General features: G+C 39.8%; 1 protein-coding gene across 6 annotated transcripts in view; it reads right to left on the bottom strand.

The window, feature by feature from the left end:
- zranb3 (zinc finger, RAN-binding domain containing 3) overlaps positions 1-23504 on the bottom strand; it is a 124696-nt gene that overhangs the window by 47621 nt on the left and 53571 nt on the right. For all 6 annotated transcript variants that reach the window (XM_035952966.2, XM_055008139.1, XM_023280625.3 and 3 more), the window contains 3 exons: positions 18392-18546; positions 8461-8565; positions 5715-5857 (listed from right to left, as the gene is read on the bottom strand). In XM_035952966.2, the coding sequence (XP_035808859.2) occupies positions 5715-5857; positions 8461-8565; positions 18392-18546 (403 nt within the window). The remainder of the gene's footprint in view (positions 1-5714; positions 5858-8460; positions 8566-18391; positions 18547-23504) is intronic.

The raw sequence follows: 23504 nt of genomic DNA, 5'->3' as shown, positions 1-23504 counted from the left end.
ATCTGGACATGGCGTTCTGCTGGTAGCCATTTGATGCCCAGCTGCAGGGATGCTGCTGGAGGCTCAGGGTGGCAGCAGGTTGCTGACAGCGAACCTGCAGAGCTGCAGACAGCAGTTCAGCTCCGCCCGGGCCAAAGCTCCGGTCCAGCACGGAGGCCAGATCCCGCTCAGCTGTGTGAAATCAACCTAACAAGCTGCTGCTCTGCTCTGGAGCTGCTCTGATTGATTGCTGCTCGCCTCCATCGGCCTCAGAGTGACGGGGCTGGTGCAGCAACAGCGTTTTTAGTGGCAGATGTAAGATATTTAAAGCTAGTTTACCGAAAGAGGATGAAAGCTGCTAATTCATATTTCAAACATCTATGTTTACCCATTAGTTTGTTATAGCCACTTTAGATGAACAAAATAACGTGTATAAAAAAATAAAAATATGTGTATTGGACAAGCATTAAAAAAGAAGATTTAAAGCTTCAGTGCAGTCATCTGAATTCTGTGATGGACCAGGAACAATTAGAACTGCTCTACAGAGAGGCACTTAGAAAATGCACATACATAAAATGGTTATTGCTAAAAAACAAAAAAAAAAACAAAAAACAAAAACAGCCATTAAATAGCCATGAACAGTAGAAGAATTGGGTCTGATGCGATGAAAATCTTTCAGATTATTACTTCATCTTTATAGTTCCAGCTTTTCTTCTCACATGAAGTTCATAGTTTGCTCATTATAAGTAGCACTCAGCCTGTGAAAATGTCCTCTGCAGCGTCGGAGGAGCCTTGCCAAGTTTGAGAACAGAGCCCCGTCTTCTCTCAGTTTCAGCTTGAGACTTCAATTTTACAGCCTGTGTTACAAGCCGGGGGTGTAGAGTTTTAGAGATGCAGGCACTTATCGGGAAGGAAGATGCTATCAAATGGCATAATGGGAAGTGTGGGATACAGTGGGGTTTTGTTTTTAGCAGTGTGACTCAAAAAAAATAAATAAATCAGGATCTCTTGGCATCTGCTATTTTAAATTTGATCAATCTTCTACAAATCTGTTTTCTCAAGTCCCTCAACTCCCTCTATGGAAGTAAAATACTGATTTACTGAAGTACAGCTTTAATGTAAGCTGCAAAAATGATATGATGGCACAAAGCGATCGACCTTTACAGAGCCAAATGTTCTTATTTTTAAAAAAGTCATTTATCCACACAATATACCATCCAAGGGGATTGTTTACTCTTTCAAGCAGTATTTAGTCTGTCATTGTCAATCTGGGAAAACTGTATTCCCTGATAAATTGTGTATATTGTTGACTTGATATGAAGCCTGTCGCTGTTTTCACTCAAATTCAATTCTGAAAATTCTTTTTAAAAGGGGTGATTTGTGTCTTTGCTAGTCTGACGCTTCTTTCAGGATGTTCGTCCATTGGTTGTTGTTTATTGGCCACCATTCTATGTTCTGTTTCCAAAATACAACGAGCTTCATCCTGTTTGTGTAACAACCAATCAAACTTTCACCTGGAAAGTTTGGTCGGCCTTGTTATTTATTTATTTATTCATGACCGGCTAGCTTTTTTCAGCTTCAACTTCTAGCTAAAGTCAAACCCTACCTAAGAAGGGCTGATCTAGAAAAAGCTATCCCTGCTTTTATTACATCACGCTTGGACTACTGTAACTCCCTGTACGTCGGCATTGACCAGTCAGAACTCAACCGTCTGCAGCTTGTTCAGAATGCAGCAGCTCGTCTCCTAACCCTGACAAAGAAACGTGAGCACATAACGCCGGTGTTTTCCTCACTTCATTGGCTTCTGGTTAGGTTCAGGATTGATTTTAAGATTCTTTTATTTATTTTTAAGTCTCTGAATGGACTGTCTGACCTTGTTAAGGAGCAGAGTCACCTTTAATGGATCTTTTATCGGTTTTACTTTACTGTTTTATTGTTTTGCTTCTATTGTTCTTGTACTGTTGATGATTTATTTTACTGTAAAGCACTTTGGTTGGCCATATGTCTTTAAACGGGCTATATAAATAAATCTGACATTGACCTGATACGATGGTACAACTTCTCCAAAAAGCGACTCGTAGGTCAAATTCAGATCATCCATAGACTATCAGTGTACAAACTACGGCAACAAAAATTCCCCAACAGCACAGCAGAGTCCTTCATTGTAGAGGTCAAGCATTAAGAAGTTTGCTGTCTCTCAGTGTACATCACACATGGACTTATCCTGTTGTCTAGAATATGGTGAAGGATAATCAGTCTGACCTCAGCGTATTTTATCCACATCTTGGTACACCGGTGCTTGTGGTTTCTCCACCACAGAACTCTCAAATGTGCAATCGTCTTCGTAATCAAGGGTTTATGCACCATAATATCCCTCTGTATGTAATTACTGATGTACTGCTGTTCCACTACGTCACACTCATGGACAAGCAAATGTCGACCACAGTTTTCCTCAGATCGAAATGCAGGTGCCACGTTAAACACTACTGACACACTGGCCAGCTGAGCAGTCTTTGTGACTGAAGCTCCTGCCATCTGTTCCCCAACAAAGAACTCTATTTTTAAGTCACTTTCGATCTTTTCCTCCTGGCATCTTGATGCAAAATCAGAATCAACCGGCCCTGCTCAGCATCCGTGACACAAAGCATGATTGGATCTTAACTGCTTACTTGTAGCATGCAGAACACCTGTGTGGAAGCATCTGTGTTTGCTGTGTTTCTCCATCACTGAATGTATATAAAACCTCTCTAATGCCACTCAGGTTTCCTGCAGAGCCGTTTAAAGGCTCAGTGTGGTGGCTGCAGCTGCCGCCATTGTGGCAGTAACTTACTCTGCATAGCTCTAATGCTAATCGAAAAATGGGTAAAGAGAAGGAGAGTGGGGACAGCAGAGACGATTAATGGGCTGGACCTGCCGAGCCTTTAATTATGCAGAAATGTAAGCCTTAATACAATTCAAATGAGTGAGTTACATAAAAATTCTTCATCCAGTTGTCATGGATGAGGAAATCAGCTACAGAGACCAAAACTATCATGTGTATCAGGCTGCAAACATGTTCATTTCTGCTGTGAAGTTGGATATTTTACTATGGGAGTTAATGGAAATTGACGTGCTTTGGCAGCCAGTCTCAAGTGGACATTTGAGGAATTTCAGCATTCTGTCTCAGAGGTTGCCACTTCCTGCCCACTCATTTATACAGGTCTGTCCTTCAATGTGACATCCATCTGATTACAAATATACATGTAAATATTACATGATAATTGTGTTGTATACAGGGGGTCCTCGACTTACATTGGAGTTCCGTTCCTACAGACTGATATGTTGGTTTTCGCCGTAAGTCGGAACTCCGGAAAAAATGTAAAAAAAGCTGGGATGTGCATCATGATATTGATCAGTTCTTCATAAAAGTCATGAATAACAATGACTTTCATGTTTGTATGAGTCATTTTACAAGAAGATAAAAGAATATGTTCCACTGTTTTTATAACTCGATCTAATAATGCCGATGTTCCTCGGTGTTTTGCCCTGTTTCAAGCGTTGTATTAAATCTAATTTCACTTTCATGATGTGTTGTCCTTAAGGGAGAATTATCGATGTATTTTTATTCTGAAGTTGTCTGTTGATAGTTGCAACTTCCTGTCCGCTATTTTGATGGTTAGCTTTACACACCTACGTGCTTTTCTGGATGCACGGCTCTCTACTTTGTAAACGACACAGAGGTAATGTCGTAAGTAATTAACTTCATTTTTGGACTGACTGGTTAAGTTAAAAGGATTTATTTATATCTATTTGTGTTGTTTTATTCTATTTTTGTTGCAGTTTTCACTCTGTAATTTGTGTCAACAGCCACAGTAAAGAAGTCAAGTTTGCTACGACTCATGATTCATTTTTCAAGCACGAGTTTAACTAGTTGGACAACTGCAGCTTTAACCATCACCATTTTCTTTGACATCAGAAGAGTCTGACTTAGGCTGGGGAGTCATAATGAAGGCCAAAAAAAATCGAGGACGTCGTAAACCGAGGACCTCCTGTATATTGTTGTGTTGCGTTGTAAATACTTCTACAATTCTACTAAAATACACCCTGAGTGTACATTTTCATTGTAATTCATCAGTTCTTACTTTAAATAGTTTTACCACTGTAGTATTCTTCTTGTGAGTTAAGGAACGGAAGACTCAAAAATTTGTCTGCATAACAGTCAATAAAGAAATGATGTGGAAAGTTGGTTTGCACGTATAACTGAAACACACAATGCATATTTTTATTATGGTGATTACAATGGCATATTATAGAAAGCAATAAACCATTTATGACCAATGCTGTGGTAATCCTAACGATGAAGCCTGCTTGGGCAGGACGCAAACCGGATTAAAAACCTCTTAGTTCCTCTAAAATCGCTGTAAATCACCATGAGTGGCTTATGACAGAAATATCCGCAATGTTGGAAACCCAGGCAAAGTACATTAAGTTTGAAGTTGTTGAAAGCTGAGTGTCTCAGTGCAGAGAGGGTGAGCCATGATCGCCCCGCTGAGCCAAAGCTGGAGCTTGATTGGTTCTGATTAGTGAATAAATCAAACAGGTATCAAATCAAGCCGGGCCAATTGCCTCCTACTCACACCTTGATTAGGTTCATGCACCCAAACGCGTTCCCCGGTTGAGAAACACTCTCCCTCACTTACACACACACACACACGAATCTACCCTGTAATTGGCAAACTCTCCCTGCCTCTATCCACGCCAGCTGTAATTAGTGTGCCAGCAACAATGCTTGTTTGTCAAAAAACACACATGTACACATACACAGCGCTCATCCCATCCTCTCTTATGCCTCAGCTGACACCCTTTGATACACCCACACACACATGCACACACGCAAATACTATTCAGCCTTCCATGATGCCTGGGGCAGTTAGTATTTACAAATCTGCTCGCTTCTCTGTGAAATCTCACACGTTGCTTCTTGGTTTCTGACATAATGTCGGGAACTAATTCATCTCACTACTTGCACCGATTCAGAATATACACTAACTGGCCCAAAGGAGGTGCCAAGATAAATGATATCTTACTGATGGGCTCGTGGGGGAAGACCTATTTTTGTTCCCTTGTTACGGTTTGCAGACTTACTGAGGCGCCACAGGGGAGGTGTACCACAACTGACCCTTAGTTAGTGCATACATGCAGTTTATAGTGATGATGAGGGAGGATTTACCACTCCAAATATCCAGTAATTTTAAACAAAACTGGTCAAAATCAGGCTTCTCTTGATTTTGCTGTCTAAAATGAGAACTGCTGCTGGTAGATGGAGCCAGTTTGCTAAATAAAACTGCTGTTTTGATAGAAGCAGGACTTAATACTACAGTAAAAAATGAGCCCACACTGAGAAAAACTGTGAAAGGAGGTAAACTGCCCAAAAACCATTTGGTTCAGAGGGTTGAATGTAACCAAACAAACTAATGTCGTTAGTTGATGATGTGCTCCTTGGCAAACGTAAGCTCGTAAAGTGTCCTCTCACCTTTTCTCTAGTGTTTTTGTGTTTGCAAAGGATAAAACACTCCAAACTCTGTAAATGCCAAGTATCTCTCTAACTTCTGCCCACAAACATCCCGTCAACAAGAGGAGAAATCCATAGTTTGACAGAGCTGCTATGACTAGAAGCAGTATCTAGGCAATGGCTGGAAAATCACTGATTTAAGTAGGGGCTTAGTGAAAGAGCATACTTCCAGCTAGAATCTGACCTCTTGGTGCTGGAGTGAGGGCGCTGGGTGTTGGCCAGCTGCTGCAGGCCCAGGGTTGGGCTGTGGAAGAGGAGGCCACTGCGTTGGAGCAGCTTCTGCTTCATGGCAGCCAGGCTGCTCCACTCCTGGACAAACCTCAGCACCTGCATGGGGGGGAAACACACACACCAAACCTCACTTTATATTCAATTTCAAGCAGAAACTGAAGCCATTCGAGTCTTCATCTTCGACACAAATTGATAGTTTGGACGTTGGAGCCTCTTTAAAAGCAAAACATTTTTTAGCTTTTCAATTTTGAAAATACACTCGAGCTGAAAACAAACTATTCAAAGGAGACAGTTTTCCAGACTGCTGAACAAAACCCATCAAACCAATAGAGAGCGGTATACGCTTTCAGCCAAGTCAAGGATTCAAAGATAATCCAATGGCGAAAATAACAAATAGCATGCACCAAGGCCTAATGGGCAATTTACCTACATAGATTACACTTGATGATAGCCATTGTCACAAAAAGATGAGTTGTCTGAAGATAAAGCTCGAAACACATAATACACACAGTTATTCCAGCATCACAACATCTAGGCTTTCTTTGCTGATGCTTCAGGAGCTGAATCAGGTGCATGAGAACACATAGGACCACATAGGAACATTTAACTTACTTACAAGGTTCGCCTTGAATTCGCCTTTTTACATTTTCTAAAAGATCTTTTCAAGTTTTTGCCTTTTTACTTACAAAATACGCCAGGTTTCCAGCCACACCTGAACTCGTGTTTATGACTCTAATGACAATTTTTGTGAGTGGCGTGAAGACCCTACTGAAACCCAATGGTTTACTTAACTTTCTTCTTCGGACCAAAGAAATGCCTTTTTGAGGCTCTAAACAGACTTGAAAAAGTCTGAAAATGTGCACACACATCAGGAGCAGCCAAAAATTTTAGATTTTAAGGGAAATCCACATGTATATGGCAAAATGGCTCCATAGCGTCACCACAATATTATGAAAATTCAGCCCCCGAACCATGTTTCACATACAGCTACGAAATCTGGCACACATCTGCATCACATCAGGACGCGCAAAAAAGCCTCTTGCACACATACCCAAAACCCAACAGGAAGTCGGCCATTTTGAATTACGTGTCATATTTTTGACGATTTTGGACCATTTTTTGCACATTTTCAAAAGCTATAAAGGCTGATATACATTCAAAGTCGCAGCGTCTTTTCTGAAAGATTTGTCACAATTTTGGACATTTTGGACACATGCAAAGAAAGTCTTAACATTTTATGTCCATTGCTTCTGTCATTTCCAGCCAAAAGACTGGTCAAATGAACTATTTAGGACTTATATTTTGTGTTAATTGAGTCAGTCTCACATACACTTTATGATGCTGTCAATTCTTAGAAAAGCATAAAATGCATATTCATTTGCAACTGAAAATAAGATAAGCTTAAATAAGATTAGCTAAGAAGTACAGTGCACAACTAACCGTTTTTAAGGAATGTACTTTGTCTCATTCAAAAATGCAACTATATACTTGTGAGCTCTTTTAAAAGACTAATATCACCAGCAAGAACTAAGAGTTATAGACACGGTGGGGAAATCAGAAAATTTGTGTTTAAAAATGCTCTTGGCTTTTTATGTAATTGGTAGACAGAAAGGAAAATATAGAACTATGCTAGTCTCATCTTTTCAGAGACAAAAGTACGGAATGAAAAAGACCCTACGATTAAGTTACCCTCTCAGAAATATGGCCCTATTCTCATGAAATGTAGATTATTCTGATATAGGTTTTATAATGATTGGCCATTTATTTTGAAGATATTTCGGTTGTTTGTTTCTATTGTTGTTCTGGGTGTAGCAGAGTTTACACGGTCGTCCAAGACGTGTTGCAGGCCACATTAAACTGCTTGCTTGGTATTGATTTTGATGGACAATTGGAGAGTAACAGGGCATAAATGATGGGTCAGAGGATGGATGCAACACACACCTTGGTTTTACAAACCAACATAAACAACGTGACAGGTGGGGCGTCTGTCAGGAGCCGTTACTGCCGCAGCAGATTGCAGGATTTAATATTAGCTGGTTGGCGTGCGGGGTCGTTTGAGGCGATGATCCGTCTCCTTTAACGACCGTCATAAAACGGCACTTTCTCTTTTGCTGGTCTCCTCAGTCGCCCAAAGTGGGCGTCCACATTCCACCTATCTGTCAGGCTCTCGATGCAGAGCTGCTGCTTTTCCTGCTCGTGATCAGTGGTGTCATTAGTTTCACATGGCAGTGACACGCACACACATATATCCGTTAGGTTTAATAACCCCATGCTGCCTGGTGCCTCATCTTCACTGGATCAGTGGAATTGAGGAGATAGCTCCACGGACTGTGATATGAAACTAAATTATCTTAGTCTAAAATTAAGGTCAGCCTATGGGCATGGCAACTGAAAAACCTTCAACTGCACTCGTGAGCATGTGCAGAATTTTCTATCACCCTCCAAATTCTATAATGTCTTGGCTGCACATTTTTTATCCTTCCAATCAATCAAAAGAAAAAAAAAGTATCGGCACATCATACAACCTAAAAGTCAACCCCAGTTTAATTCCCCTTTACATCATTTTAACAGTAATGACAAATTAAATGCGTACACCTCCCTCGTGTAAACACCGCACATGCACACCCACACACAGCCATGAATATCAAAGCACATGCGAGAGACACACACACACATTCAGCCTGGCGGGAAGGGCAGACCTGGATTCGATTTTCCCGGAGCCGGCTGAAGGCCTCGGGCAGGTCGTCCCAGTTGGTTAGTTTGATGTCCAGAGGGATGAAGCTCAAGTTCAGCGGAGCTCCGTCCTAAAAGATGGGGAGGAGACAGAGACGAAGAAGACAGCCTGAAGCAAAGTTACCACCATCATCTTCATCTTAGTGGAACTGTTGCTAATATAGTGATAAACATCTTTAGCCTGGCTAATATGGGTGTTATGGTTTAATTCCATATTTGATTTAGATTTTATCTCTGCAATATGTCGCAGTGTTGACCAAGATTTGTTTTCTCCACAACATTTACTTTTTATACATTTAGAAGCAAACAATGAAGAACAATACAGTATAACATGGATGCAATCATAAACAGAATGTCTTTATTTTTATTAAATATGATTATGTTTATAGAATTATTTTTAATGTGCATGTATTAATGTATATTTATTTCTTCAAAATGAGCTTCTAAATGAAATCCATGGAATGCAGCTAAAACCACTGTGTAGTCTTGAATTAAAGAGTCCATATTCTATACATTCATCCACAGTGGTGGATTTGTAGGAGGATCACAATGTAAATTTGTAAATTATAACTAACTACTATAAGCAGGGTATGCTTTGGAGTGGTGCTACCTTGTGATTGACATGTCACCCCCATGTGGAAGGTGACGGCCAAATACAAAACTCGAAGCCTCAAAATGCTCTGGCAAAAGCGGTGCTAGTGTAGAAATGAATGCAGATTGCGTGCGAGGTGCTCATTCTTTATCTGAAGGCACGAGACGCTAGGAGCCATTATGCAAATGTGTTACATGGTCACGTAGATAAGTAACAGAAGAAGAAGACTTCAAATTAGGTGTTTCAGCCTGGTGTTTGCAAAACCTTTTACATGCTCAAAAAAGCTAAAACACACTAAAAAGGTGGAAATTGAAATACCCCGAAAGCACCAAGTGGACTCTAAGATGATTCCACTTATGAACGGATTTTAACCCACCTGTTCAATCTGATATCACTGATGGGGATTACATTTATATTAATGAATATCATTTAACCGTTTACACAGAAGGTAATTAATGCTTCATATGTGGAGGTATGCTTTTTGCCAAATTAACTTGAAAAAACTGTTTGAGAATGAATAAAATAAACTATATATCTATAGTATATCCAACAACAATACTGCAGCAGTTCACTGAGTATTGATAAACTATCTGTAAATGTGATCCCACTCAGACTACACAAACATTTTCGGACTAATGTTATGAATAGTGATAGTACCAGAATTTAAATGTTCTTCTTTCCAGAAACAATGTGACTATTGCACCGGAGTGTGCCGTCAACACTTCTTACAGGGACTATTTCTTTGATAGAAAGTAGCCTCTAAGCAAAACAAAAAAACTGCTCAGCGATATCTCAAAGCCTTTATCTATTTCTTCTTTTCATAGACCTGAGAGCCAGGAATTCTGAAGTGATGTATAATTACTATATTTGAAGTAATTTTGCATTTTACAGCTATGATCTGATGTTTCCTTCTCTTTTTCATCTCTCTTAGTATTAAATCGTCAATGAAACTGTAGACAGATGCATTTAAATGACTAATAGTTCACATTTGTCTATGTGAAGCACTTCAAAGCTGTCTTGAAAGGTGCTTTATGTCGAATCCTTTTAATTACGCGCCAACAAAGTCATAACAACATTATTTTATCATTTGTGCATGAATTTGGAACTATAAGTGGAATCAGTTCATCAAAGTGTCGCTTAGCAGATGAAATGACTACTTGATTGACAGAAAATGAATCTACAAAGGTTATGAATAAGGGTTTAAGTTGTGTTTAAAGCAGAAGTGCCAGGAAGATTCAGAAACACTGCAAGTATATTTCATGTGGTCAAGGAAAATGGTCAACAGTTTTGGTTAAAATATCATCCCTTGCTCTGACAAGCCTGAGAGAGACCCACAGAGAGCAGTAAATGGTGTTCTACGCTGCTCACGGTCCCTTCACGATTCTTTGGAGGTTCCTGACTGGCTCCTCGTGATTTCCTGCCCAAACAGTTGGTGAGACGTGGGATTTTGCTGCTGAGTCACTGGTGTAACCAAAGCAAACAGAAATACAACCACGCGAGTTTACTCGTCGGTTGTCCTTCTGAGTGAATGACGATGCAGCGGAGTTATTGTTTGAGTCGAGAAGAAATGTCAGGGTAATATTGTAGTTATATAACTTCGGTACAAACCTAGGAGAAGGGCTGGGTTGCAAACAAAGCTTCCTGATGCTATCAAACAAATGTTCACTCCATGTGTCACAGGAGGTAGGTGTCAGCGAGTGAAATTTCTGTTTTCTCATTAGCTACATCTGAAGAATGCCTTTTATTGTTAGCATTATTTTCTCAGTTATTGCTGATGTTAGCGTAAACCAGCAGGGCAAAGCCAGGTACAGCCTCAACACTGGGTCTGAATCCTTTCTAGCTGCTACAATTAGGTTACTGACTTTAAATCAAACTGATGCTAGCGTTTAGCTCAGAGCACTTTGGTGCCTCAGTACAGTACTGCAGACTGTCTTGTTTTCTAATGCAGACCTGCACATGAGAACGATTTTGTATAATCAGGTTGTGGATGACCACACTGTGTCCCTTTATCAAATACGAACAAGTTTGCAGGATAATGTCAGACCTATGGACATGCATGTGGGCCTGTGGAGAACATTTATAGCAACTGCAGAACCCAATCTGTCACACGGCAATTTTAAATAAATTTCTAGTTTTGCACAGTTCACATGCAATTAGTGTCATTATGTACTGAAGTTCAGTTTCTACTCAAACTTTAGGTGTCTTCAGCCAAGCAATCAGATTTTTAATTACCAACTAGCAGAACTGGAATCCAGTTACATTCAAGTTCTGTAATCTGGCCACACTTTATTCTTTATTGGTTGCCATGGTAACTCCTGAGGTAACCAAGGGGCTCATTAGTGATATGTCTTGTTTTGTCCCCTTAATTCGAATATATGTTTGAAGATACCGCTCGTCTTGTGACAGTATGCATGAATTAAGAACAAAAATAATGAGGAATATGAATAGGATTTTTTTTTTTTTATTTAAAAAAAGAATGTGCTTTCACCTATACGGTTGTACCTCACTGTAATTACAGGTAATCATACTGCAGCGGCTCGGGGTAACCGCATCATCATTGTAAGAAATAACCACAATAAAGAACAGTCTCACAGTTATTACAGCTTCATTAGCACTAACTACTGCCAATTTGGAGCCTGAGAAGCCACTTGGCCTCAGTGATAACTTCAATCAAACAACAGTGACTGTGCCAAACATTTTGGAAGAAAGTGAATTCAGTGAATTTAGGTAAAAGCTACAATCGTTCAGCTGCTGGAGCCACATCAGGCATAATGACGGTGGACAGAGAGGACGGGCAGGAGAGAGGAGGAAGGATAAAGTCTAGAGGTTAATACCTACCGGCCGCCGACACGTGGATTTGGAGATACAAATCAACATTAAGAAGTTTTTCCTGTGCTGTAGCCTCAGTGCACAGAGGCCCACATGTTTATTTGGATTATGGTAAAATAAATATCATGGAGAGTCAGGGGAAATGGTGGAGCAGGTTGTGCTGTAACAGCATGGAGCAGGATTAGAGCCCTGCTAGATGTGATTGAAAAGAGGCACACTATCTTCCACACTAACATGCTCATGGGTAACAAGTAAATCAATTCAAAATAGGAGTTCTTTCAGCCATCCAGTAATTTACAGGAAAAAAAAATCAGGAATTATCACCAGATTACCTGAATAATTTTATTTGGAGAGAATGAATCTTTCTAGAACAATTAGGGTGCTTTTGTAGTGGAGTACATAAAAAAACATTTTTACCGCAAAGACTTTTAAATAATGAACCCTTTGCAATGCTCCTTATATTGTGCAACTCTGAAAAAAGCCTCTTAAATTAAATAGCTTGCTTTCTGTAGCTGAAACATTTCCATACAACAGACTATGGGTGCATGATAATGGCCAAATTGATAATCGTGATTATTTTAAACAATAGTGAGATCACAATTACACACTACCATTTACTGATGTTCCCTAAACGCCACACATGTAGGCTATGGTAGAAGACAGCTAGTCGGCTGTGGACAGAGAAGCCTGTAGTCTCCTGTCAGTTACAGCAGCACTGCAGCTATCACAAGTAACGCTAACACACAAAGTTAGCTCTTGCAGATTGCAACAATGAACAACATCTCAGACCATCTACAGAAAGCTCAAGTTAAAAAAACAAACAAGAAACGCACTGAGAGACTGCAAGTATTCCGCCAAGGCTGCTCAGTCTTTGTATCATTTCCGATGGCTGAAATCTTTAAAAAAAACTTGTGGCAGAAATCACGTCACTCTAGAATGTGATCATTTAATACAGATGTACCGACAAACAAAATTAGGTTGCGCTGAGCGCAGGTGTGTGTTATGCATGTGGACGTTGTGTACAGATACCGAACTGCGTGACCTAAATATGTAGCGGGTGGCGGGAATTGATGGGACTCGGGAACATCCCCACAATCTAATCAACTGTTACTTGTAAAAGACTTGTAAAAGATGCTTGTCTTTTACAATCAAATTATTTCCAAGATGACTTGAGCAAAAAATGCTATGATTATGCAGGAAAAAATTTTAGACTTACAAAACTGTCACAACAGAACTGAATAAGTATTATTTATCATCCAAGGTCATGAAAAGACATTTATGTCAACCCGGCTATTTTTTTTTTCTTTTCTGAAATCCTACGTCTCTGTATAAACAACAGTAACTACATGATGCAGTTTTCTATCAAAAGCTGTCAGTCGGCACCTCTTTGCTGTCAGAAACCCCCACACTGGAACTCAAAGCATTGATCAGAGCCTGACAAATGTTGATCAAACAGCCATAAACACACAGCAACATTGTGAGCTGTCTTCCCTCAAAACCGGCATGTCTTCCTCACCAGTTTCTGCACCAAACCATCCACCGCCTTATTAAAACCCACAGCTCTGACAAGACACTGAGATCAGATCCTTCCTTCTTGGGATATTGAAGATTTCCCATTCATTAATTTTGCAATTTGTACAGTAAACAACTCATGTTTATCTTTATAGATAAAGCCTACAGATGTCTTTTTAGACATTTGAGAATAAAACAGTTATCAACGTGAACAGGCCCTGACAGGTATGGATTATTGATGATGGAAGTTTCTGGAGTCTCAGCATGGAGAAGGAATCCTACACAATAAAATGTGTCTGAATTACTCCTGATGTTGTCAACCACACCCATTTGCTGCTTCTGGTGTCAAAACACCAAACCTCTAAGGAGAAAGGACAGCGAATCCTTGAGTAAAACACCAGTTTGATGTGTTGAAAATGGACATAAAATTCCTAATACTCTCAGTATCTCTCATTCAAGCACCAGTGACAAATCTTCCTCTGATTGTGCTCTGAGCGGCCCCCCATGTGAATTCTACGCCCGGTTCAGGATTATCCCGATGTGACAGCTTTCCAGCCAGAATTCCTCCAGTTTATCATTTAAACGACAGCGGGGGACATTTATCTCCGCGGCTTATCGTCTCAGCCACGCGTACATGACACTTGTCTATTGCCGTCAGGGTAATATTCCATTGGCGATTCAGTTCAGCGCTTTGGTCTTCTCTATGTAAAACCCTCTTGTCTCTTATCTGCGTTAGTGGGGAAGGAATCTGATCCCTCATGAATCAAACAAAAGGGCGTTAAGTATCACAATGCGATCAATACAGAGGTCTGCTGGCGAGCGGCACTCAGGAGGAGTGCCAAGAATGCACAGGAGTGTAATCAGAGTCAGACTGGGGTTAACCTATAGCTTGTATTAGTCTGCTGGGTGCAAGACGCACCACAAGATTCAATGATGACATCAGCTAGAAGAACATTTTACTTGATTACTGAATGAAATACCTGAAGCCTTCACACAAAATCCCCTGTGGGTGGTATAACATGACTGGATGTTGTAGCTAGACTGTCTCTATTCTCCTTTCTGGCTGACTGCCTTTGCTGAAATGTCTTGGTCAGCTTTTTTTAAACAACTACAGCTTGTTAGAAGGTATCTAAACATTTATGACTGATCTAATACTTATGCCCTCGGCTGCCTCAAGTACCGCCATGGCAACCATTGTTGTTGTTCATCATGATTTGAACAGAGCTGCAAGGTGGTCACTTATCATATTTTGAGCAATCTTAGCAACCATACATTAGTCACTGCCAGCCAAGAACACAGAAAACAGTATTATTACTCTGGTGATTTAATACAGAGCTTTCACAAAGTTGGGAGACAAGTGACATTTTGTCCTCATGCTGCTAGTTTTTTTTTTTTGTTTTTTTTAATTCAGTTGCTGTTAGTGCTGATATTGAACATCTAACTCAACAACAGAAGTCAAAAGTCTTGGTCTTGATTACATCAGAGTTGAAACTAATGCAGAAAGAGATGCTTGGAGTATTTAGAAATCATGTCAACACAAAATCTGTCCAGCAGAGCGGCTCCCTGCCCATGGATTACAATACTCTCAGCACTGTCTGCAGCACATGTAGCAGATTACCTATCACAGCTGTCTTCACAACAAGTTGTGAGTTAGTTTGTCACATACTTTGCTAGAAAGGTAAATAATAACCCCATCATTTCCCTTTTTTATGTAACTACCCTGCTAGTAGGGAGTTTAACCACAAAAATAGGCCATTGACTTCAAGCCATGATGCAAAGGTCCTCTTTGGTATGGAAGTACGTTAGGGTCATACAAATAACTTTATCATAAGACACAAGTGAGATCACACTTTGTATCAGAAATAAACATGTTTTTTAAAAAATGGCTGCCAATGTGTCAAAAATTCTCTAGAGCCCAAATCTTTGCTTCTGTTTTAGGTATAATGACACATTTGGTTTCAAAGTATACATTTGTGGCGTCAAGGAATCCAATAAAATAGTTTCCAAGATTAAAAACCCAACAGTTTTCCCCTTACCATGACAACTGTGGTTAAATATGCAAGTGACTTTACTTATCTTTTCCTTCAAAAAACATTTGTATTTAAGCAGCGCAGCTACTTCTGCACATTACATTTGTCCTAAGTACCATGAGATTTCAACCAGTCAGGAGTAGCATATGCCTAGATGCACCAAGGGCTGTGACAGCTGTGACAGGTCAAAGGTGACAGGTTAACAACTGTAAAGGCTAAGTTATTCCAGTATTACATTCAGCTAGCTTACTTTGAGTTGTAGCACTAGTTTAATGCTCATATCATGAAGCTTAATTTGCATTTTTAATAGTAATTCCATGTTAAATCTGGTCTGGGGGAGGTGTAGGAGGGACTATGAAATTTCTGTTTAATAGCGAAGAATGTAAATCACCACAGGCGAGTCATATATGTTAAAATGTAGAGTCAAAATAGGACAAGCAGCTTTCAAGACATCAAACTGACTCAGCTAAAGCAGTGATATTTAGGGTGTACACATTAGCCTCCATATGTTATTGATCATACAAAGTAAGACTGTAGCAGCAGGGTGCATTTATTTCTTCCTGCCAACATCTCACTCCAAGCCACATATTGAGGAGCTTCGTTCGCTCCAAAGGCACTTGATCCTCCATTTTTCATAACACTCATCTCTCAGTGGACCCTGCCCTCTGTCCCCACTTTGGAATGCAGACTTTCTCTTGGCTTAGACTTGACAAAGCTCCTCGAGAGCCACAGAAGACAATCTAAAGCTGTTTTCAGCCTGAGCCGTACATGTCAGGTAAGCTGAAAATGATATTTAAAATTGCTGGGCTGCCCCTGCCAGTTTAGATTCATTTAAAAAAGACATTTGTGCACTAAACATATTGAATAAAAATCCTTAGTCGACTGCCTTCCTGGTAAATACAGCAGGATTGTAGATAAAAATTGAAAAAGTTAGAAGGAGGCTTGGAGATGGGTGGCTCCCCGCTAATCCCTTGGTAATTCCTAAACCTTTAATTTGTATTGAACGGAAGAATATAAATGGATTTGAAGAGCTTTTCTTTCACCTTTTCAATCTCAGAGAAGAGAAAAGAAAAGAAAAAAACATGAAATGACTGGAACAGGCTCTTGTTCCTCTGTTAATAAGACAGAATCAAAGTTAGTATCAAGCATCATGGTTATTCAGGTTTTTATTCACTGTGCTAAACCTGTAATGACACATTAGAGCATGTTTTTCCAGTCTAACTCCATCAAAGTTGATTTCCATGTCATCTCTAAATGTAATAACTCCACCTCTTTCAACCTCCATTAGCAAATAATATTATTCATACCTAAACTTTGACTTCCTTAATGTTGCCTGAAGCTACTTTCTCACATCCTGTCTGCTTGCTAATTGGCAACGTGTGAAAGAACAGCACGTCTCGTATTTTTATACCTGCATTGTTATTTGCGGCTCAAACTTGAGAAAGAGTTGTTGATATCAATGAGACTTCACACTCAGAATCAAGAAAAAGACTTAAGAATGTTTTGTTCACTGCACCTGGTAAGGAACAAAACATTGAGCACGCGTCAAACCTCGTTATGTCCTTTCATTATTCAATTGTTCTTATTGCGTTGAGACCTGAAAAATAACATCAGACACTTTGACTTCAAAGGTAAAATAAGCTCCTGTTTCTTATCACACACTGAAAGCAGTGACAAAAAGGTTAGAATCTACAGATAGCAGCAGAAAACACTTGACTTGACATCAGCCCATGTCTACCGGGAAAAATGAAGAGTGACACTGTACACCAAGGGTGCCAAAAATGCGGCCCGCGGGCCAAAACTGGCCCACCAGAGGGTCCAATCCGGCCGCGGGATGACTTTTTAAGGTGCAAAAATTACAGAGAAGACATTAACTGTAAATTGTAAATTTATAAAACTATAAATTTAAAATAATTTCTAGACTATGACAAGTTGTTCTGATCATATAATAAAATACTAGATTGCTTATTGTTCTTTTGTCATTTTATGTCTCATTTTTGTAATATTTTGTCTGATGTTTTTGTTGCATTGTTTCTCGCTTTTGTCGTTTTGTCCTTCCTTTTTGTCTTGTGTTTTTTTGTCTTATTTTTGTCATTTTGTGTTTTGCTTTATTCATTGTTTCATGCATCGTTTTCATGTTTTTTTTTTGTCTTGCTTGTGTTGCTTGTCTATTTTTTTGGCGCTTTGTTTCTTGCTTTTGTCATTTTTGGTCTCGTTTGTGTCATTTGTATAATTTTTTTGTCTTGTTTTTGTCGTTTGTCCATTGTTTTGGCGCTTTTTAAATTTTTTGTCTCATTTTTCGACTTTTTTTGTTTTGTTTCGTGTCGTTTGTCTCATTTTTTTGTCACTGTGTTTCATTTTTATAATATTTTGTTACAAAAAATGTCCTCATTTTTGAAAGAAAAGCTTTTTTTTTCAATGAAGATAATGTTAAACTAATCAGAAATACAGTCTAAATATTGTTACTGTGGTAAATGACTATTCTAGCTGGTACATGGCTGGTCTGGACATATAGATAGCTCCTTGCATTGTCTGGAAACATGGCAAAATATGCATTGCTAAAAGATGCAAAGCAATAGAAAGTTTAAAGTCAAGCTTCTACTGAAAAGATATATTCAGATATATTTGTAATCAACAACATTTTTCTTATTAACTGTAATTTAATTACATATTTTTTCTCAGTAATTGCTACGGTTAAATATATATTCTAATTTATTTGCATAAAGTTGCACCAGTACCTATATGTATAGTACTGAGGCAACAGATGGACAATAGAGGTAATTGCAAGATTTCCTGTAATCGCACCACCTATTCGCAACCTTGAAAAAAAAAACATAATCAGTGAAAATCATTAGCAAAAACATCTCCAGTCCCCTTAAGGGCTGAGTCAATAATCAAGAATGCACAATCAAACACTCACACAGGCAGCAGTACCTTAGAGTACAGATATATTCGGTCTGTGTGCTGGCTGGCGCAGAACTGCAGTCCATGGTAGACGGGATGGGCGGCGCAGGCGTCTTCTCCACCATCGGCCTCATCATCGTCATTAGCATCAGCAGCAGAAGACAAACACGCCACAGCTCCCCGGTCTGCAGGGAGAGAGGAAGAGGTTGACTAATATCTCACTGAGCATATATTATTGGCTCATTATTGGCTTTCACAGCTTTATTGGTACTGTGTTTGTTCCTATGGTGATGCAATGACTAGCAGAGACATTAAACTCCAGCAGCTTTTAAGATTTATTATACAGAGAACAATATTAAGAAGATATGACATTTGTAGCGGATCATTGAAATGTGGATGCATACACGGTGGATGTTTGGAAAACTACCTTATATTGATTATTATTGCTTTCCAACACTTGATTATAGAATCCCAAATGAAAATGCCGAAGTAATCATCTGTGACATTTTCATATAAGTAGGAATCCGTCAACTTCTTACTATCAGCAGTTGATAAAACAACCAACCAACATGAAGAGGTTTAAACACTCTGATTTCCTGTTGTCTGGATCTAAAAGCAGCAGCAGTAGATTGTTTAGAAGGAACAGAACAATAGTTTTTCAACACTGAAGAATATTGCTCTAGGACCAAAATGTCAAAATAAAATGTCGGTTGTGTCAGAAATAATTTTAACAAAAAAAGCACTCGGCACATGGCAGGAATTCAAATGGAAACTAATCACTAGATTCTTTCAAACACCAGTAGTAACAGCTAAAATGAACCCAGCATGCCCCAGCTCAAGCTGGAGAGACAAACGTACACCGATCGTCACATGTTTACTCTGCTATTCTGTTCACTGCCACACATTCAACACAGTTATGGTGAAATAAAAGTCAGAAAGTCTATAGAAATGGAACTTTCAATTAACTTCACTCACATAATACAAAAAACATGACTATAGGCTAAAGTCTAGTCTGTAAACAAAGGTTCCTGGAGGTGTCCTTGGTTTCAAACTTGTTGTATCACAATGTGGTCAACTGTGGTTGACATGAAATCCCCAATTCCAACTTCTACAGTAAATGGAAGGCCTTACGAATGCAGCGATCATTAGTTTAATTTATAAATAAACAGATACTAAACATCACCTCATCAACGTCCCAATTATTTTTTGTATCAAAATTGTCCTTGCTTCGGCATTTTAACATTCATGTCTTACATACAGCAGTCTTTCTGCTCAGCCAGCCTAATCTCATCTTAAATCCAGCCTCATTTCTAACACACGGACACGAGTTAGATATCAGCCGTCTCATCTCACTCTCTAAAGCAAAACTATCCCTTCAATGTTGTATAATACCGTGCAGCTACAAAGAGAGCCAATTTCTTTGACAGAAACTGCCCAATTTATTTTTCACAAGTTCACTCAAGAATTTGCTGAACAACAGGACGGAAACACAGCTCGAGAGCAAAAAAAAAAAGAGAGTGATAAAATGACAGTCGCAGATGCAGGGAAATAGAGAAAGAGAAGAGAGAGCGGGTCATTAATGTCAGCTATGTGGCTCGCTCATCCTGCCAGCATCTAGCAAGAAAAGGTCAGGCGGTGGAAATGAGACCGCCGCTGTTCGACCACGCTTCATTTAGACAATGACCTATAACACTCTGATAATACTTGCCTTAAATCACTTCGCGTGGCCAGTTGTCTGCCTTGTCGGTGCATGCGCTTGTGAGAATGTGTGTGTATCCATCTGGCTTGCTAATGGGGGAAAATACTGACACAGGCTGATGTCTGTGGCAAGAGTTTCCACTGAACAAGTGCTGCCCTGCACCTGCACTGAATCTCTAGTGGTTATGGGACAGAATCAGCTTTTTCTTTTAAACTCTACAGGGGTCAAGTGACAAAGACATGCCTCCAGTGTTTGGGTTGCTAACCCAATGTATGATTGTGACATGAAAGAAAGTTATATTACAAATGTTTTGAACAGCTACAGGCCCTGCAAACATATTTTCTCTCTCAGCTTCTTACTACAAATGAAAAGGCCCTTTCTGAGCACACAATTTTCTGGCCAGCTTCAAATGAGAGATCTCCGTTTCCTCTGGTTTGAAGTGGGCAGAGCCATCCTACCAGTCAGCAATATTTGAATCAAAATGTGAAGACTGTTGTGGGCTGCTTGTTTATGTTGCCAGGTCGCTGTCAATTACCACTTTAAAGCATTAAACTCATAATAATAATAATAATACTTAAGTAAGCTTGTTTTTGTCTATTTAGCCATGCATATTTAAGAAAAACTTAAGATTTGAAACAGCCTTTTTAGAGGGTTTAATGTATTTGCTGTAGCAGCTTTGGATAATTACAAACGTCTTTTAGGCTTCTGAAAATATTGAAATTCAGCTGCTCACCATTAAGGCAGTTGACGATTTCCATTTTAAAGACAAGATTTGCAGCATTTGTAGGGTGCACTGTGTGGGGAAAAATGGCCTGGTTGATGACCTTAGCTTTACTGCCAAGTTTAAATTCTCTCTTTTGACATCTCATTAATGTCAAAACAAGATAAAATATTACAAAACTGAGACACAGAACGACAAAAGAACAATGAGCAATGTAGTATTTTACTTTATGATCAAAACAATTTGTCGAGGTCTAGAAACTCTTTTAAAGTTATAGTTTTACAAATTTACAGTTAATGTCTTCTCTGTAATTTTTACACTTTACAAAGTTGTGCTGCGGGCCAGATTGGACCCTCTGGAGGGCCAGTTCTGGCCTGCAGGCCACATGTTTGACACCCTTGGTGTATTAGCCTTAGCATGTAGCACTTGCAAGTTTGGTGAGCTGGCTTGTATAGTTTTTTTGTCAGAGGTACGTTTGCTTTGGACATGGTAGTAGTCTTGCAGCTAGCATTAGCATTTAGAGGGGTTTGGAGAGTTTATAAGTATAGTTTCTTTGTCACTTTTTAGCAGTTGTCACTAGGTATTCAGCATCTTACACTAGCTAACTGGTAGCATCAGCACTGGTCACTACCTGGAGCATCTCCTAAAGGGGCCTGGGTCAGTTGAACGTGGCAGTGCTGATTAGATCGTGTAGGAGCAGTGTGAACTGGCACTAGGGGGGGTGAATCTGCCTAGCCTCCTGCAGGTGTTGTGGGACTAAATAGAAGAAACACCGTTGAAGGGAGGTTTCCACCTGATGACCTCCAGAGATGTGCTAGGAATCACTGCTCACTGGTGTGTATAGTGATGGGTCAGGGATCCTAGGTCCTTCATTGAGTGCACATCCTTTTTGTTTGGAGCACAAGTGTCTTGTGTTTAAACTAACGTTACCAAACAGTAAGAGGCTCCACCTGGTGGTGGAACCAGGTATTACAGGCAATCAATAATGCGTATGATCTCGGAAATTGGCATCAGGTATCGGTAGATACTAAATTCTGAATAATTGAGCTCGGATTGGATTGAAAAAACTTGATTGGGACATCGCTAGTAATAAATTTAAAAAAAGAAATACCATTTAACATGCAAGTAAAGTACAAACAATTTCAAAATTATGTGTATCAGTGTATTTGAGTCTATGTACTTTGCATAAATCCTCATCCCTGCATCTACATAAACTGTAAAGGGAACAGGCCTGTATCTGAATGAAGCAGATATTTGAGGGATGCTTTTATTTCTATTTTTCCTGCTTTTTGTCTTCTATCTCTGTAATCTTAGCATGAAGTGCATTTCTAAAGCAGTATTTCTGTCAGTACGGTATCAGTCACGTCATACACTATCTTTTTCTCACAGTTTTTATTCATTAATTATTCCAGTCATTTCTGCTTTGCCGGTTTTTTTTCTCACTGTTAAGCGATTGTTTGCAACACTTCCTGCACAGATTGCTATTATTTATTGGCTTTTATTTGAGAATTCGTGGTCCTTACATTCCATCACTGCTTTGTCTAACACATATGACGCAATTTCATGCTAAAACTGTTTTGTTTCAAGGTGAGATCATCCTGATAAGTCATTTCCTCTCCTTGACCTAAGCTGTACAAAGTCCCTATCTTTCATTTTTATGCTTGTCGTCCTCATAGGTGCAATTTTCCCAAGTCAGGCACACATTGTTCTGATCTCACCCTGGCTTCAGCTGAAATGGGCCACTTTGTGTCTGAAAATACCAAGATAACTAGACGAGGCATTTTGCAGAGCTACAAACCTGGAACCAAAACATTTTTAGGACACGAGCATTTCACAAAATCCCATCTATCCTTCTGTCCTGCTGCATCTGTAATGAAACCTAGCAGCTCTGCAATGTGCACCCTATATTTGTTGTAAGCAGTTTTTTTCCCCCCTTACCCTGTTTGCAGTGGCGGAACGCGCCAGCTGCATTAAGTGGGCCATTTATACGATGGGGGCAATTCATCTTACAAAGCCGTCTTATTAGACTGTCACTTACACAGTAAGAACAGTGCCTTCAAAACACCCCAAGGGATTTATCTGTTATTTTACAGCAAGAGAAAGAAAACAACGCCTAATTGGACTGAGTCATCTCATCTTCTGCGAGATCGAAACGGAAGATATAAAAAGCTAAATTCCAACTTCGGGTCTGAAGACGTTCGGTGCGACTGATGCTGCTGCGGCGTTTGAACTAACGTCCAAAACAAACGGGTATCCGTGTTGAAATGTTCAGGCCGTGCAGAAAGACAGAGCGGCAGACAGTAAGGAGAGCGGCAGACAGAGCGGTGGAGGAGGAGTGATTGCCTGTCTGTGCTGTGAGGAAAGTAATCTCAGAGCAATCAAGAGGTGGGGGCGGCCGACAGCTCTGTGGTTTGCCTCCTAAAACCACAGGCAGGTAGAGGAAAATCATTAGGCACAGCTCCTGACCCCATAGGTCACTTTTATTGGACAACCACTGCGTTTCGTATTAGACCCACGCTGTCGGAGACAGACAGGCAACGGCATGTAACTAACAAACTGACTAAACAACAACAGGATAGATGCCACGAATAGCTTTTTTAAAAATCAAGTCACGTCATACATGCTAGCTGCACTTGCAAAGTTTTTTAAGGTACTCGGCAGGCAGGTTCTACATTTATGCTGTCTCACTACCCTCTTGTCTGCTCATGTAATCCCTGACTGAC

The sequence above is a fragment of the Amphiprion ocellaris genome, chromosome 24, assembly GCF_022539595.1.
Source record: "Amphiprion ocellaris isolate individual 3 ecotype Okinawa chromosome 24, ASM2253959v1, whole genome shotgun sequence".
In the NCBI taxonomy this organism is placed as follows: Eukaryota; Metazoa; Chordata; class Actinopteri; family Pomacentridae; genus Amphiprion; species Amphiprion ocellaris.
Note: the sequence above shows the minus strand (reverse complement) of the source record. Positions and strands in the feature narration are given on the sequence as shown.